This window comes from Cydia pomonella, chromosome 18 (assembly GCF_033807575.1).
Source record: "Cydia pomonella isolate Wapato2018A chromosome 18, ilCydPomo1, whole genome shotgun sequence".
Lineage (NCBI taxonomy): Eukaryota > Metazoa > Arthropoda > Insecta > Lepidoptera > Tortricidae > Cydia > Cydia pomonella.
The window spans coordinates 383,010-398,444 of NC_084720.1; the positions used below are offsets into that span (position 1 = coordinate 383,010).

The window sequence follows — 15,435 nt, forward strand, 5'->3', positions numbered from 1 at the left end:
CCGGTGCGGGCGACTCCAGCCGGTCGGTGGGAACCGTATATTATACGTACTAAATACCTAGCTTTAAAATTCCACCCAACTCTAAACCCTACGTTACACATAGAACCTCAAACTTAAAAGGCGGACGCATTTAAACTGTTTGATTATTATGTCAACAGTTGACAGACTGTATTTGTAAATAACAGAAAATGACAGTAAAATATCAGTGAATTTGTTGTATTTAATTAAACTCTAGATAAATTTCTGTTCTTATGCATATGGATTATGAATACTTTAAGAAAACGCAAAAAAGGATCAAAATCGACGCCCTGGACATGAGAATTGATCGGTTGATAGCCAAATATTCCAATGTTTGTCAAGCCGATGGTAAATTACAAGTCCATTCTAAAATGAATAACAGCAACTTCACAAATGATTCGAAAAGGAATACATTAACTTCATATACGAAAGTCCCAGACCACAAGACCACTCGTGTTCACGCATACCCCCTAAAAAGCGATCACTACTTTTATAAGTTCCAGCATTCAAGTGATTCTGATGAAGAAAATGAACAGTGTTATATTCGAATAGCTTGTCATGATATTGATTGTACTAGTAATTCTAATACTGACAGTGAATTGACTTTACCGGCAACAAATTATAAACGCCCTAATAAAAACTCTGCCGTTAAGTCTAATGTAAAATTCGAGGATCGTGTTAAGCATGTAAACCTGCAAACTTCATTCACCAACGAAAATTCTAAGAAATCCTACGCAGAGAAAACCACATACTGTCGACCTATAAATAACTCGTACGATAGATATTTTGTTAATGATGTGATGAAAAAAAACGCTAAGTTGCAGATGCTTTTAACCAAATATGTAATCAGGCGCCACCGAGAGAAAGAAAAAGAAAAGTGGAATAATTATGTTAATAACCAATCTTTTAGAGACTGGTCGAAGCAGTCGTCACCATCTGTGTATGGAAAGCCTGAAAGTCCTTTATGTAACGATGACGATACGAAAAGTAAGTTGCGCCAGTCCGACTCTTGTAAAGAAATATTGCATGATTTCTATGATGCTAAAGATACAGTGTTTCCAGAGTACCTAACCGAATTTGAAAAAAGAAAACGCTATATTGCCAGTTTATCAAACAAAGTGGTTGAAAATAAGCAGCATTACTTCCTTAATATATCAAAAGGCAGAAAAAGTTGTGAGAACGGCGAGCAAAATGATAGTCCTCATCCATACCGTAAAATAATTGATGAGCCTAAAACTGCAAATGACGATCAAAACCATTCAGGAGCACAATTTCCTAAGGCGTATCAACATTTAAAACAAATAAAGTCAGCTGGTCTATATCACGTGTCTATTTTTGATACTAAACAAAGCAGAGATGTGCAAACTCACATCACGTTTGGAGCATATAACACTACAAATTATGTCACAAACGAATTAGATTCAGAATTTCAGACTACAGACAATGAGATCCGTGCTATGATAAAAGATGTAAACGATGTGGAAAATATGACTACAACCACAGAAAATCATTATGCGGTAGCAGAACCTGTTTACACTCTTAAGGAGATGAGTAATGCAACTAAGACATCCATAGAAGTTCTCGAGAACAAGCTTGATACACTAATAAACTTATTTAACTCATTTGTATCAGATTGTAAAACGAAAAATATGTTGAGTGATAAAATATCAACAGATACCTTTATAATTGACGGAAACCAATATACAGCTGATATTTCGACTTTAAAAGTGGAAAATAATAAGAAAAAAGTAAGCATCGTTGGCAACGTTATGACCAACACTTCACTGTGCGCTATAGATTCTAAACTCTCCCCCTCACATTACTTGATGAATATGAAGCTAAACAAAATACTTCACGAGGAACTAGATAAAAGTAACAAAATAAGAAGCGAAATACAAAACATGTTGAAAACGAACCGATCAGCAATTGAATTAAATATTGATATACCTACGAAAGAATGCTCGACAGAAGTGACGGATTCGCTCTCTAAAACCAAACTAGAGTCTCGAAGCAAAGGCGTAGTTATTGAAGACATTTCATATCGGCATATTCCTCAGCGTAGACCACCCGATCGAAGAATTGCAGTAAATACAGAGCCTCTGGGCTTACTGACATTGCTGAGACTGTCCACAGAGGCTGTAAAACAGGTCCTGTCCTTTATACCAGACATAAGTTGGTATCTTTCAAGAGCCGGTCGCCCTGTGCGTGGCAGCAACGACTACGTGTGCAATATTTGTGGTGCGGCTTTTGCGCGCCCGTCGGAGCTCGGAGCGCACATTTTGCGCCATGATTTGGGTCAAAGCAGGTAAGAATTTGAGTATATAGTTGTATTCTTATTCTTTACGATAAAATATGTTTTTACATGTTTTACAAGCCCACAAGCGCATATCTAACTTTCATCTGCCTCTGTAAAAGTGTTTCTAAACGAGATATTTCAGTGGTTTCCTTATTTATTCAAACTTTATAACACAATAAAAAAAATACAGTAACAAAAGGCGTACTTAATGCTTAATATCCTTACGTATAAGATTATGTATTTTTGTAACTTAAAAGATTAATTTTGGCCTTAATGGGCATTATTTTTAAAGATTCTAAGAGAATACAGTAAAATGTACTTGTGAAAATATTATATCTAGCATTCTAACATTATGTTGCTTACGTACTTTAGTCTTGATTATTCTGAGAAAGCTGGGAAGCCATTTCAATATAACACTGACGAAAAATCTGTTTCCTATCATTGTCGGTACATACCTCAACACTCTTAACTGTCCATCGGTGGACCTTACGCCTTTTGTGATAAGGTCCAGCAATGGACAGTTAACGGTGTGGTATGATTTAAATAGAAGGATTTATAAGCTCCTGATTGAATAGTTATGCTCTATAGTTTTGGTCTAATTGTTCAGAGACTGCAGTATATGCCGCCACACCGTGGACAGACACCGTCCATCCCAGCTGTTCCGGTGCCAGCACTGCGGGAAGCTGTTCACGCGCGCCTACTGCTGCGAGCTGCACCAGCAATGTTGCGGACACAGCTTGCGAAGCCCGCCGAGCCGAGCGCTGCTGCGGTAGCAGCAATGTTGCGGACACAGCTTGCGAAGCTCGTCGAGCCGAGAGCTGCTCAGGTAGCAGCAATGTTGCAGACACAGCTTGCGAAGCCCGCCGAGCTGAATGCTGCTCAGGTAGCAGCAATTTTGCGGACACAGCTTGCGAAGCCCGCCGAGCCGAGCGATGCGCAGGTAGCAGCAATGTTGCGGACACAGCTTGCGAAGTCTGTCGAGCCGAGCGCTGAAAACTGTGTCAATCTAGTCGCAAGACGTCAGCGAGCAGCCGTAGGGCAGGTTACGCTGAGGTAGAAGTATTCAGGGCTCAGAACCGGTATTGAAATACCTGTTAATACCGTTCTTAAACGGTTATATCGTTTCTTTCCATCAAAAACAGGTTAATTGATATAACGCGAAATAAAAAAATCGTTATTTCTCCGATAAGAAAATAGATCCAAAATTTATAGATCGTGTGGAAAAATACCGGTAAAACTCTGGAAACTGATGCCTTGTATACCTTTGTTATGTTAGATAAAACAAATCATTGTAGACACATTTTTTTATCAAGTTAAGATCGTGATTAATCGTCAAGTAGGGACGAGACTGATACGAAGCGTATTTGGGTACCCACCCTTTAATAGTTATACCTATAATATAGTTTTAGATATTAAATGATATCCTTGCATGGGTGCATAAGTGTATTTCCTTGTCATAACAGGGACGACACTGATTCATAAATTGCCTTTTGTAAATTGTATTTATAAACATTACACGATAATATATTGCCCTTGTTTCCCACCTTCGCATATATTTATTATATCAACATATCCAAAAATGTATTAGAATTTTTTGCCCAATGGGCCGGCCGTCCCGGCCAGTGGACAAAATCTTTTCGGACATGTGAGAGCATAATGAGGGACCGTCGATGGCTCTTTGTAGACGCCGACTTGCATTTATCATGGTTGTGCGGCCATTAAGGTGTAACGACCATGAAATTCGGTCGATACGTCTCAATGATGCATACCCTAGCCCCAATTACGTCTAAAAACGGCATAATGACATTATAGATGCTCCGATAGAAAGAAATCATATTTGATGACGCATTTACGTATTGATTTCTTATAAGAGGAGCTTATGAATGGAAACGTACCACCCATTAACAAGGAATAATCACGCTAAGGGTCTTTAAGTACACAATACTGTCCAGTATTCAGTATCCGAGTTTCATTCACGCTCGCTACAATTCTCTTATTCCTAAAGAAGTTTTTTCGCGATTCCGGCCAGGCCGGTGTTGTCCCACAGAGGTGTAAATAATAAGGTGAGATACAAAAGGTTTTTTGCGGCACGTCTCGCCCCGCGGGCGGTGGGAGCTAGCCTACTAATTTATATACCGTTAAATATTTGGCACGCCGCCGTAAGATCATGTCCATTCTATTTGTTTAGGTGAAATTGTAAGTATTGTAACTGGACGTGGGAAGCGAATGAAAAAATCTTTTTACGCCGAATTCAATTCTGTTAGGTTTTGTTTTATTGCTTTGTTAGTTTGAGCAACGTTTATGAAAGTGAAGATATTTTCTCACAGTTTTTTTTCTTGCACCTGCGTTGTTATCTGTCACAAAAAGAACCGAATCGAAAACAGTGTTTTATTCAGGAAACTAATATTTGTCATTCTAATCTCGGGGCACCTTGCGTCGCGTGGCAGCTTATCAATTATTTGTCAAACCCCCCTTATCATGCTCGAAACTAAATGAAATGTTTACGTGTAAAAACCGTAGATAAATGCGCCGTTTTTTGTCCGGAGATTAGCGTGTCGCCCACTGTGCGATCACCTGTATTTATTTAGAGATTATGAGACCACAATGCGAGATTGTTTTGGGTAATTAATGTTAATGGTTTCGGTGATATCGTTGGAGACCTCAATTTAAAGAAGCAAGTGGTTCCTTTAATCTTGAGAAAAAAGTTGTTGGGTAGTGATTGATTATAGTTAAGGCTATCCAATTAAGATAATATAAGTTACATTTTCGTAGAGGGACATATTACAATTGTTGCGACTTGATATAAAAGATCTAAAATTTTAGAAATCTAAGTAGGCAATGAACCACTTGTGTGTATACACTGCTTAGGCCAATTCAAGCTTACATTGTAACATCAAAATGCTGTATATGTAATGCGCGTATTGAACGCGCGAATGATAAATTTTTGAAGTCAAAGTGTACTGTACTGTGTAATTCGAACGTAAGTACCAAATAAGTACGTTCGAATAGGGAATGTTACGCGAAACTCTGCGTAGGGGGCGTTACCACAATCCATCACAATCTGAGGGTCAACCACGAAACAAGAAAATCGAAATTTCGTTATCTAACCTCTCTATCACTCTTGCATATTTGAGCGATAAAGAGGCTGATAATGATAACAAATTTTCAATTTTCGCGTTTCCCGGTAGGCCCTTTCTAAACAAACCGCCTTGATGCATCAATGTCACATTTTATTATCTGTGAAAACTTGTCAAAATACGTTTTAAGGCACAGTATGTATAAGCTACTCTATGGTTTAAGATACGTGCTAGTGCTGCACTCTGGCGGCAGAACATTGCAGTAATACTCCCTATAAATTAGTTATTTCACAGATATGCTCTATAAACCTTAGAAAATAATCTTAAAATCATAATAAGATGCAGTTTCAACGAAGAGCAGCCATTTTAAATCTGATATACATACATTGGTTTACAGAAATTGCTTTGGGACCATTTTTTAACAACTTTATTCCTCTTATGTCTTTCTCATTTCCAATTTGGACTTTAAGCCGATCACTTAACGTTTATTTTTCTTTTCTCCATGTCCTGATGAGTGATAAAAATACAAGATTATGCTTATAAACAAGGACAAAGACAAACATATAATAAAGACTGTAAATCTTGGCACAGGACGCGTTCGTTAATTATCTTGTAGATTTTTGTATGGTACAGAAGACAAATGAGCAGCCGAATCGCCTGATGGTAGGCGATTACCGTTGCCCATAGACAGGAGGTATTATAGGAGGGTCGCAAGTGCATTTCCGGCCTTTAAGATGGGAGTAAGCTCTTTTCTTGAAGATTTGAAGGTCGTATCGGTTCGGATACACCGCAAGCGTCAATTTCACAGTTCAGCTGTGCGAGGCAGGAAGTTTCTAGAGAAACGCACAGTTGAGGACTTCCAACCATCTAAGTAGTGAAGATGGAGATATTACCGCGTAGAGCGATGGCAGAAACTCAAATTATTCATTACTAAACATAGGAACAATCATTTTTAGGGTTCCGTATCCAAAGGGTAAAACCCTATTATTAAGACTCCGCTGTCCGTCCGTCTGTCTGTCTATCTGTCCGTCTGTTAACCAGGCCGTATCTTATGAACCGTGATAGCTAGACAATTGGAATTTTCACACATGATGTATTTCTGGTTGCCGCTATAACAACAAATATTAAAAAGCATGGAATCCTCGGTGGGCGAATCCGACTCGCACTTGAGTCACTCGCGCGACATGTTTCGGAAGTGACCTGTATCTCAAGTAATACGACGTTGTGTTGTGAGGTGTAATATGTAATAATAATATAAATAAATGAGTATGAGTATGGGTATACTAAACATGATATGGGTCTGAAATCTAATTATAGTGCGTAGTGAATAATACTGCGGAATTTACGGTATTTTGGGTTCTCAAGGGTCGGCAACGCTTAAGTGACTCCTATGGTGTTGCTTATGTCCATGGGCGACGATGACCGCTTCCCATCAGGCGGCTCGTCTGCTAGTTTGCTGACTATGCTAACATAAAAAAAAATTGGACATTGTACGACGTTGGAAAGTCTTTATTATTTACACATCTATGTAAGGGTTAGGTTTGAATGTCTTAATTTTATTTTGGCTGGGCAGGCAAGAGCCTCGGATCCTCGATTGTGGGTAATAATGTGAGCTATTGTTGTGAGCCAGTCGGGATTTTCCTTCATTACCATAAGTAAGCTGGTTTATTATTTTAGATGACTTCACCAGTTTTATATTTAAGGCAAACTTGTAGTGGAAAACATTAAGGGCCACTTGCATTATCCCACTAACCCGGGGTTAACCGGTTACCATGGTTACCAGTACAATTTGACACTGGGTTAACGGTTTAACCGGTTAACCCCGGGTTAGTGGGATGGTGCAAGTGGCGCTAAGTAGCCTTTTATACGGGATGTAACAAAAATAGTGGGGATCCGTTTATTCATATTCATATTTATATATTTATTGATAAAAATAATTACACATCCAAAATATATGCACAATATCGTATTACATTCAACTAAATGTTAATTATAATTATAAGTCAAATGTCAACAATGAATACCGGGTGATGACCGGTCTGGCCTAGTGGGTAGTGACCTTGCTTATGAAGCCGATGGTCCCGGGTTCAAATTCTGGTAAGGGCAGTTATTCGTGTGATGAGCACGGATATTTGTTCCTAAGTCATGGTTGTTTTCTATGTATATAAATATGTATTTATCTACATATATACGTATGTATATCGTCGCCTAGTACCCATAGTATAAGTTTTGCTTAGTTTGGGGCTAGGTCTATGTGTGTAACATTGTCCCCAAATATTTATTTAGTTATAAAAGACGGGTAAACAAAATATCCTCCAAAATGGCTCGAACTTGTTCGATTTAAGAAGGGTTTACGGAAATGAACCCATCGGTCTTACTAAGTTTATCGAGAAATATTTAGTTTTCGGTAAATATTTATTTAAACTTATTTTACACGTTAAATATATGTCACCGAAATAATAAATGAATAGAAACTTTATTGAAGCAAAGAAGCGTAAGAGGCCGATTCTCGAAATTCATTATGACATTCCTTGAGATAACGCTCGACATTTAGCACTATCGGGGAATTAAACACTTCGATTTGATATTTGGGGCTAGGGCTGTCACTGGGAGGATTATTTTATTTTAAGGTCGTCAGCGCGCATGTGATAACCCTGGAGCTACAAGTACTTACTTTCACAGTCTCGTGATAGATAACTGGGAACGATTATTTGAATTCAGAACTATGGCCCTGCTGAAGGAATAAAGATCTGCAGCCGATTTCACTCTGAAAGTAGCAAGCATCAGAGTTACTCGAGAGTTGTATTGTGTTGTTTGAGGAAAAAATATATTATCATCAGAATCTACTTGGAGCGTTTACATTCCCCACCTCACCCTAGACCGTACACCCGTAGACCCTTTTACAATACATTGAAAAACCCATGACACAGGAACAAATATCTATCATCACACAAATAAATGTCCTTACCGGGATTCGAACCCAGGACCATCGGCTTCATAGGCAGGATCACTACCCACTAGGCCAGATCGGTCGTTAAATAACATAAACATTGTATTATTCATGCTTTTTAAATGTTTATAATGTTTATTGTACTTGAAATATTACGGTATCCAACAGTAGCCCGCAAGGTTCTCTTCTTAAAAATTTGTCACACTCACAAAATCCTAGACACAACCAAAAAACTCTTGGTTCAATGTTGTCAGTGAAAAATATCTGCTGAGGGCCCAGGGGATCCAGGATAGAGGAGTTCACTGAAACACGTCCGATCAGGGGACCGATTTTTGAAATTCGAGCGCTCGATTTCGTCACTCGAAAATCTGTGGAAAACGGCGAAATGCTATTTTTGAAATAAGAGCGGTAGAAATTAGGAATCGAGTGGTATTGACCACTCGTTTTCAAATCCATTAGGAAAATTTAAATGCCTAGTAGTGGAGATATTATTAAACAAAATATACGAAATCGATTGGTCGAAATTTAAAAATCGGCCCCCAGTACTGCATTTAATCGATCGACAAACATGGTACGAAATCTACCCTCTATTGTAGGAACCTCCACCCTTGAGTGCGTGCCCTTGTAAGAAATTCACGGTGATCAGCGCGTGGGTCGATGTTACCCGCTAAGTTAAATCTGCTTATAAAGTTGGTCATAATCTTAATTCAAATTCAAAACAATTCAACTAACTTGTGTAAGTATGTCCAATATTTATTTATTTATACCAAATGTTCCTTGGTTCAACCCTTGTGAGAATCTCACGGTGGTCAGCGCGGGGGTCGAGCGAGCCGCTAAGCGACTATCAATGTTCCGTGTTCTTGGAATCTGGGGACGTCGATGTGTATCTTTGTTTTGGTTTGGATGAGGCACACGGCCCTCAGAATTAGGATCTTGGTACGGGGCGGAAAGCGTCTGTACCGCCGTAATTTTTTGCATATAAATATATTGGTGGTTAAAATTAATAACATGCCATTTTATTTGCAAATATTTTACATAAAATAAAATTAGGAACATCCCTCTTCGGGGCGGTAAGTCAAGGGGAATATATCAATGGCATCTACGATGAAATCCTATATTCTTGTGACTATGGTTTTTCAGATATTTTGCTTGTTTTATTTAAAATTTTGAGCAAGAAACCCACTATCCAAATGCCATATTTTTTTAATCTTCTCCTGCATACCTTGCTTGTTTCATTACGAAAAAATCTTTAGATATACTTAATGTTAACTTTTTAGGTTTGACTCGATTATTTCAGAATCCCATAAGATTAAATCTATAAAGAAAATGACACCACAAGTAAATAAGCCGTCCAGCCGTCTTCGAGAAGTCAGAGAACATGTGTAAAAAAATCAAAAATCCCGTCGAATTGGAGAATCACCTCCTCTTTGAACTGTTACAAAAATTAAACCTCTCGCGCATCCACCGTCACCTAATCCCAGCCCCCATCGGAATGTCACACGTCGGGCCCAAAGCGAAAAACTAAAACACGAGATACGCTATCAGATGGATAATGGATTGACCCATTTACAGCCAATCATTAATTACGTTTTAGATTTAGGCGCCTTCGGGGAACGCTACTTATCTTAAACACGGCTATTTCGATGGTGATTCAATTTATGTTGTGGTAAATTGTGTACGCAGAAAAGCGCAGTATGTTTATCTAAAACACGATAACGCCAATTCGAACGCACAGTTATTGACTTTAATTGTGCCTTTTGGGGTTTACTTTACATTGGAGACATAGCGTTAGTGTAAGGCCGGAGTGGACGCTCGAAGCGGAGCGTCCGGCGGGGCGTGCAGCGTGGCGTCGGGCTCACAAGTGCTGTGAGCAGCGTGCACTAAGGCCGCTCCTATACGCTTGCATTTGTTTAACATGCACGCCGCACGCCCCGTCCCGCTGCACGCCCAACTTGAGCGTCCACTCAGGCCTTACTTAGTATTGACAACTAAATTTAATAGCTTCACCGTAGATGGGTCAGCAATTGAAGTCTGTGACCGTACCACGAACGTACACTGACATCAGAATGATATTTGAATCATGTTATTTAGTTATCGAGCGTCTCGCCCACACCCATACATGTACGGACAAGTACGAAAATTAACTATAGTTAAATAATATGATTCTAATATCATTCTATGTCATTGTTACGGTCAAATTGGCCTGTAAGTTTAACATAGTGGAATCTAGATAAGGCGAAAAAGTCGTTAACACGAAATAAAATGCTAACGTTAAGTTTTGTATGTAAAACTTCTACGGGCTCTAATTTCTTTGCATTACCAGTTATTTATGTTATTTGAATGTTTATGTCAAATTTCATATTACTTACGAATCGGCCCGGTTCGAACTTTAATATCATCAAATTTCCTAAAGATACGATATGGATTGGATATGTCAGTGTCAAAAGTGACGTTTTTGTTTGAAGAAAACGTGTTTGACATATCTTTGTCCGAACCGGGTCGAATATTGTTTTAAAATGAGAGCTTAACTTCGATTATAAGTATGGCGGCGGGTGCCTGTGACTTTTAAGGCTAGACACACACAAAACCAATAATGTTGTATTAAAACTCACGGAAGGAAGATAGACAGACATATAAATGAACAGTTTAAGAGCTATTTGTAATCGCCTGGCAGGAACTATACCCAATAATGACCGTCGGCGGCACAATGACCATATAAAACTTTCTAAACAATATATTGTGAATATTAATTCACACCTGCTTCGGTGTGAAATGAATCATTTGAATATCAGCAACTTATAAATGTAATATTAATTAGTACACAAAATAAGTTACTTTCAAGTATTAACTATAGTCGGTCTAGCCATTTCCGTCGGTAGAGAAAGTGACAAATTAAAACGATATAGGCGCGAAGGAATTCCATAGAAAATTTGAATTTCGTGCCTTTTTTTCGTTTATTTACTTTAGCCTCTCTATATGTAAAGTACTAATTACTTATTAAATTGTAATATTTTTGTACTTGCCCATAACTAAAATAAGATCAAATCCTACTAAATACATATTTTAAATGCGAAAGTTTTTATTTTTAAATTTTTAAAAATTTATACACCGTGGGCCAATTAAACCCGACAGATTTTAACCACGCATTCCTGAGGTCATAAGGAGCAAAAAATTAGATATGAGTTTTAGACAAATTCGCCAAAAAAATTTTTTTTTTTGCCGAAAAAAATATTTCCTTTTGCGTTTTCTGCACACGACACGTTATTTATTTTTACACCTTGGTGAAAAAAAATCATTACAACGAATAAGTAAAGTTATTTTTTTTAATATAGACGAAAATTGCGAGTTTACTTTAAAACTTTAATATCTGTCAGGAGGTATGTCTAAACCAAGTCACATAGTGGCAGTGTCACAGCTAAAAAGACGTTTTTGACTAAGTTATAAAAGAAACAAATTTTCACAGAAATTGTCATTATCTCTAAAACAAGACCGATTTCAGAAAACATTGTATGACATTTTAGTCTCTAAATGCGGTCAAGAATACACCTTTGAAATCTGTCGGGTTTAATTGGCCCACGGTGTATGTTTACTTAAAAAATACCACAAAAATGGCTGAACATACTTTCACCCAGGGTTTCACTCCCTTAAGGCTACTTGCACCAATCACTAACCCAAGGTTAACCTGGAGTAACCATAGTTATGTTCCAGTATAATTTGACACTGGGTTAACGGTTTAACCGGTTAACCCGGGTTAGTGGGATGGTGCAAGTGACCCTTAGGGAGATGTATGGGAGTATTTAATTGTGGATTGTAAGTAGCACAAGTGTGAAACGTTAAACAGGAGCGTTTGGCACTTTAATGATTTCTACGCAATACACTTAAGAGCCATGAAACGGGTTGGTTAGCACAGTCTATACAAAGTATCCCATTTTAATTCCTCTTGAGTGTAGTATATAGAGACGCAGATAATGACGCGTGCGCATTAGCATGCGTTTCCGCGGCGACAGGAAAGGGCATTGTCGATGACACATGCGCGACGCGGAGATACCTCCAAGTTTAGAAATTGAGGTAGATAAAAGCTAATGGTAAATACTTTCGAACAAAAAAAATATTTTACAAATCGGTTCAGAAATAACGTAGTTCTGAGGTAACATAAGTACATAAAGAAAAATCTCCTTACTCCTTTTTTGAAGTCGGTATGTATAATGTAATATCTCTGGTGTTAGGCTACGGTGACTGCTTACCATCAGACGGGCTGTATGCTTGTTCACAGACGTGGTATAAAAAAATCCCAAATGCTAATGTGCTCTCCATATTTTGTGACATGACATGACCAAAATATTAAGGCTAAAAAGGGAAATATCCAACAATCTAGTCTACGACAATCGCTCTGGAAGTCAATACTACAGCTTACATGTACCTAGCTATTATACCAAGTACCTCTACAGCATTTCCATCTTCACCACTTTATGGTTGGCAGTCCTCAACTGTGCGCTTCTCCAGAAACTTCCTGCCTCGCATAACTAAACTGTGGAAAGAACTGTCTTTCGCGGAATTACCGGACAGATAAGACCTTCAAAAAAGAATGTACTCTCATTTTAAAGGCCGGCATCGCCTCTGGTGTAGCTGGTGTCCATGGGCAACGGTAATTGCTCACCATCAGGCGATTTGTCTGCTCAAAACGTCCCCAAAACGAGGCTACGACGGCCTGCGATTCAGATCGTGTGCCTAACCAGCTTAATACTATGGGTTACTTGTACTGCTAGGCACCTAGCTAATATATTACATACTATACTACCCAAATAAAGGTCAAACGCCTAGAACTAATCTGAACTAAATATAATAATCTAGACTAATAAAAAAGTCTGGTTCGTGCCGGCGGGTGTGGCCTAGGCCTAGCTAATAGGCCCAGAGCGGCCTTCAGCACGCGATAGACTTAGTTTTGGTAATTGGTTAAAGTAAGGTGTGTCGGGGTAATTTCGTGAATAGTAGTTCTGGAATTTCAAAATCTGGGGTTACAAACAGCAATTAGGTTCACAGTAGATTCAGGTTGCTTAGCTAAGATGATTGCCGATGTGTATTGTGTGTGTGTTCGGTTGTCACCAACCTTAAGGAGCTTACGCCAAGGAGCAAGCTTAAATCGACGACTGGTTTGGCCTAGTGGGTAGTGACCCTGCCTACGAAGCTGATGGTCCCGGGTTCAAATCCTGGTAAGGGCATTTATTCGTGTGATGAGCATGGATATTTGTTACTGAGTCATGGCTGTTTTCTATGTATTTAAGTATTTATAAATATTTATATATATCGTTGTCTAAGTAATCTCAACACAAGCCTTATTGAGCTTACTGTGGGACTTGTCAATTTGTGTAATAATGTCCTATAATATTTATTTATTTATTTATGTTACGACTCACAATTAAAAGCTTGTATCGATATATCAAATGGAACAATAATGGGTTCACTTTTAAGCAAAAAAAATAGCTTGTGGTTTTCGATTCCATTCATGAACGCAGACTTTACTTAACTGCCTCTATCTTTAACCAATTATCTTTTGCTGAGGTGTATGCATCTACTTTTCCCCGAAAACCTAATGGAATAACCCCAAGGGACCTTAGATGTGAAAGTGTTTAGAATTTTGCGCGGTTTGAAGTACGCACGGTAACAGGACATTTTAGATTTTTACACAGTAAAGAGCTTAATGATCAACGGCCCGATTCAAAGAATGATTAAGACACGTTTAAGAACTTGGAAAGATATTTAAAAGATCGATAACTAAACGACATGTCAAAATTGACGTTTATTTCGATTCCGCTGTGATCCCAATAAGATCTATCTACGATATTTCTAACGTCAAAGTAACATTGGTTGCTCGAATCGAGCTGCTTCTGTCAATTATAAAAAAATTATAGGACATACAAACGATACCTAAATGAGAACTTATCTAAACCAGAACTTATCATTATCGTATCTCATTCTCCTAATCGGGCCGAAAGGAGGTAAACGAGCAGACAAATCGCCGGACACCCACAATACCAGAAGGGTTGAAGAGTCCCCAGCAAGCTCGGTTCTCCATACCACACTCTCATTTTAAAACGACTAGCTAGATTGCTATGAAACTTTGTACTTACAATATGATAAGGTATATCTATGTCTGTAATTACCTTATGTACCTAGCTTCAGATACTATAGTTAAAGATTACAGCGAATTTAAGTTTTTCATACAAAACATGTTTTTGCTCTATTTCGTTTGATTTATAAACTGGAGCTATATAAACTAATTACAGGACTCAACCCTTGTCAGGAACCTCATGTCATTGTATGTGCAAAGTTTCATTATAATCCAACACGTAGTTTTAAAATGAGAACGCAACTCCGTTTGTTTGGGAAGGAGAAATTCGGAACGGGAGTAGGTAGATTATTTTCTTGAGTGTTTGTAAGTACGTCGTATGAGTCCGGAAATACTGCAAGCATTATAAGTTTGACAAATTCCAATGCATGTATTTCCTTTGTTGTTTTTATTATATTTGTTTGACATTTAGAATTTATTCTAGAAACAATCTAGACTAGTATTTTTTATACATTCTTTTTTGCATGACTGTATTTTGTGAAAGTTTTAGTATTAAATTTGATCTATGAATTATATTCATTAGTATTATATATGGAATAATATTTACAACATCAATAAATTGCTCTGATAATTAGATTAAGATAATTATATGTAATACTGTCTTACTATTCATAAGTGCTTGTTGCTAGGCCTACATGAATAAAGTATATTTGAATTGAATTGAATTGAATTGAAATAACCAAGGTCCCCTAGGACTCCGCTGCTGATATTTAGTGTAATAGGGTCTAGAAACGCTTGAAATGAGTAGAGTGTTAAGAATTTTATGGCATTTAAGTATATGTTAACAATTTTAACGCTTTTTACGTGGTCTTTAAAGAATTTAGTGTAAGTCAGCACTTGCTAGGTCTAATTAATGTGTTTCCGTCGGTTTCACGGTTAGTTTTATCAGATAGCCTTCGTGGTGGGTTTTTAGGTTATGTTTTCTATGATATGATTGGGTCGCCCTTTGCTGGTATCTTCAGCACGC

General features: G+C 38.0%; 2 protein-coding genes across 4 annotated transcripts in view; one reads left to right on the forward strand and one right to left on the reverse strand.

Moving 5' to 3' along the window:
- Positions 1 to 15,435, reverse strand: part of LOC133527635 (protein prickle) — a 681,722-nt gene that overhangs the window by 43,989 nt on the left and 622,298 nt on the right. The gene's annotated exons all lie outside the window — the stretch shown is intronic.
- LOC133527749 (uncharacterized) lies at positions 21 to 3,857 on the forward strand. Its single transcript, XM_061864899.1, has 2 exons — positions 21 to 2,323; positions 2,922 to 3,857. The coding sequence occupies exons 1-2, from the start codon at positions 252 to 254 to the stop codon at positions 3,085 to 3,087; spliced, it is 2,238 nt and encodes a 745-aa protein (XP_061720883.1). The 5' UTR covers positions 21 to 251; the 3' UTR covers positions 3,088 to 3,857.

Bases quoted from the DNA above. Each gene is read 5' to 3' on its own strand.
- LOC133527749 (XM_061864899.1), top strand. From the start codon at position 252: ATGCATATGGATTATGAATACTTTAAGAAAACGCAAAAAAGGATCAAA. The intron at 2,324-2,921 runs GTAAGAATTTGA...CTAATTGTTCAG, and splicing joins CATGATTTGGGTCAAAGCAG to AGACTGCAGTATATGCCGCC.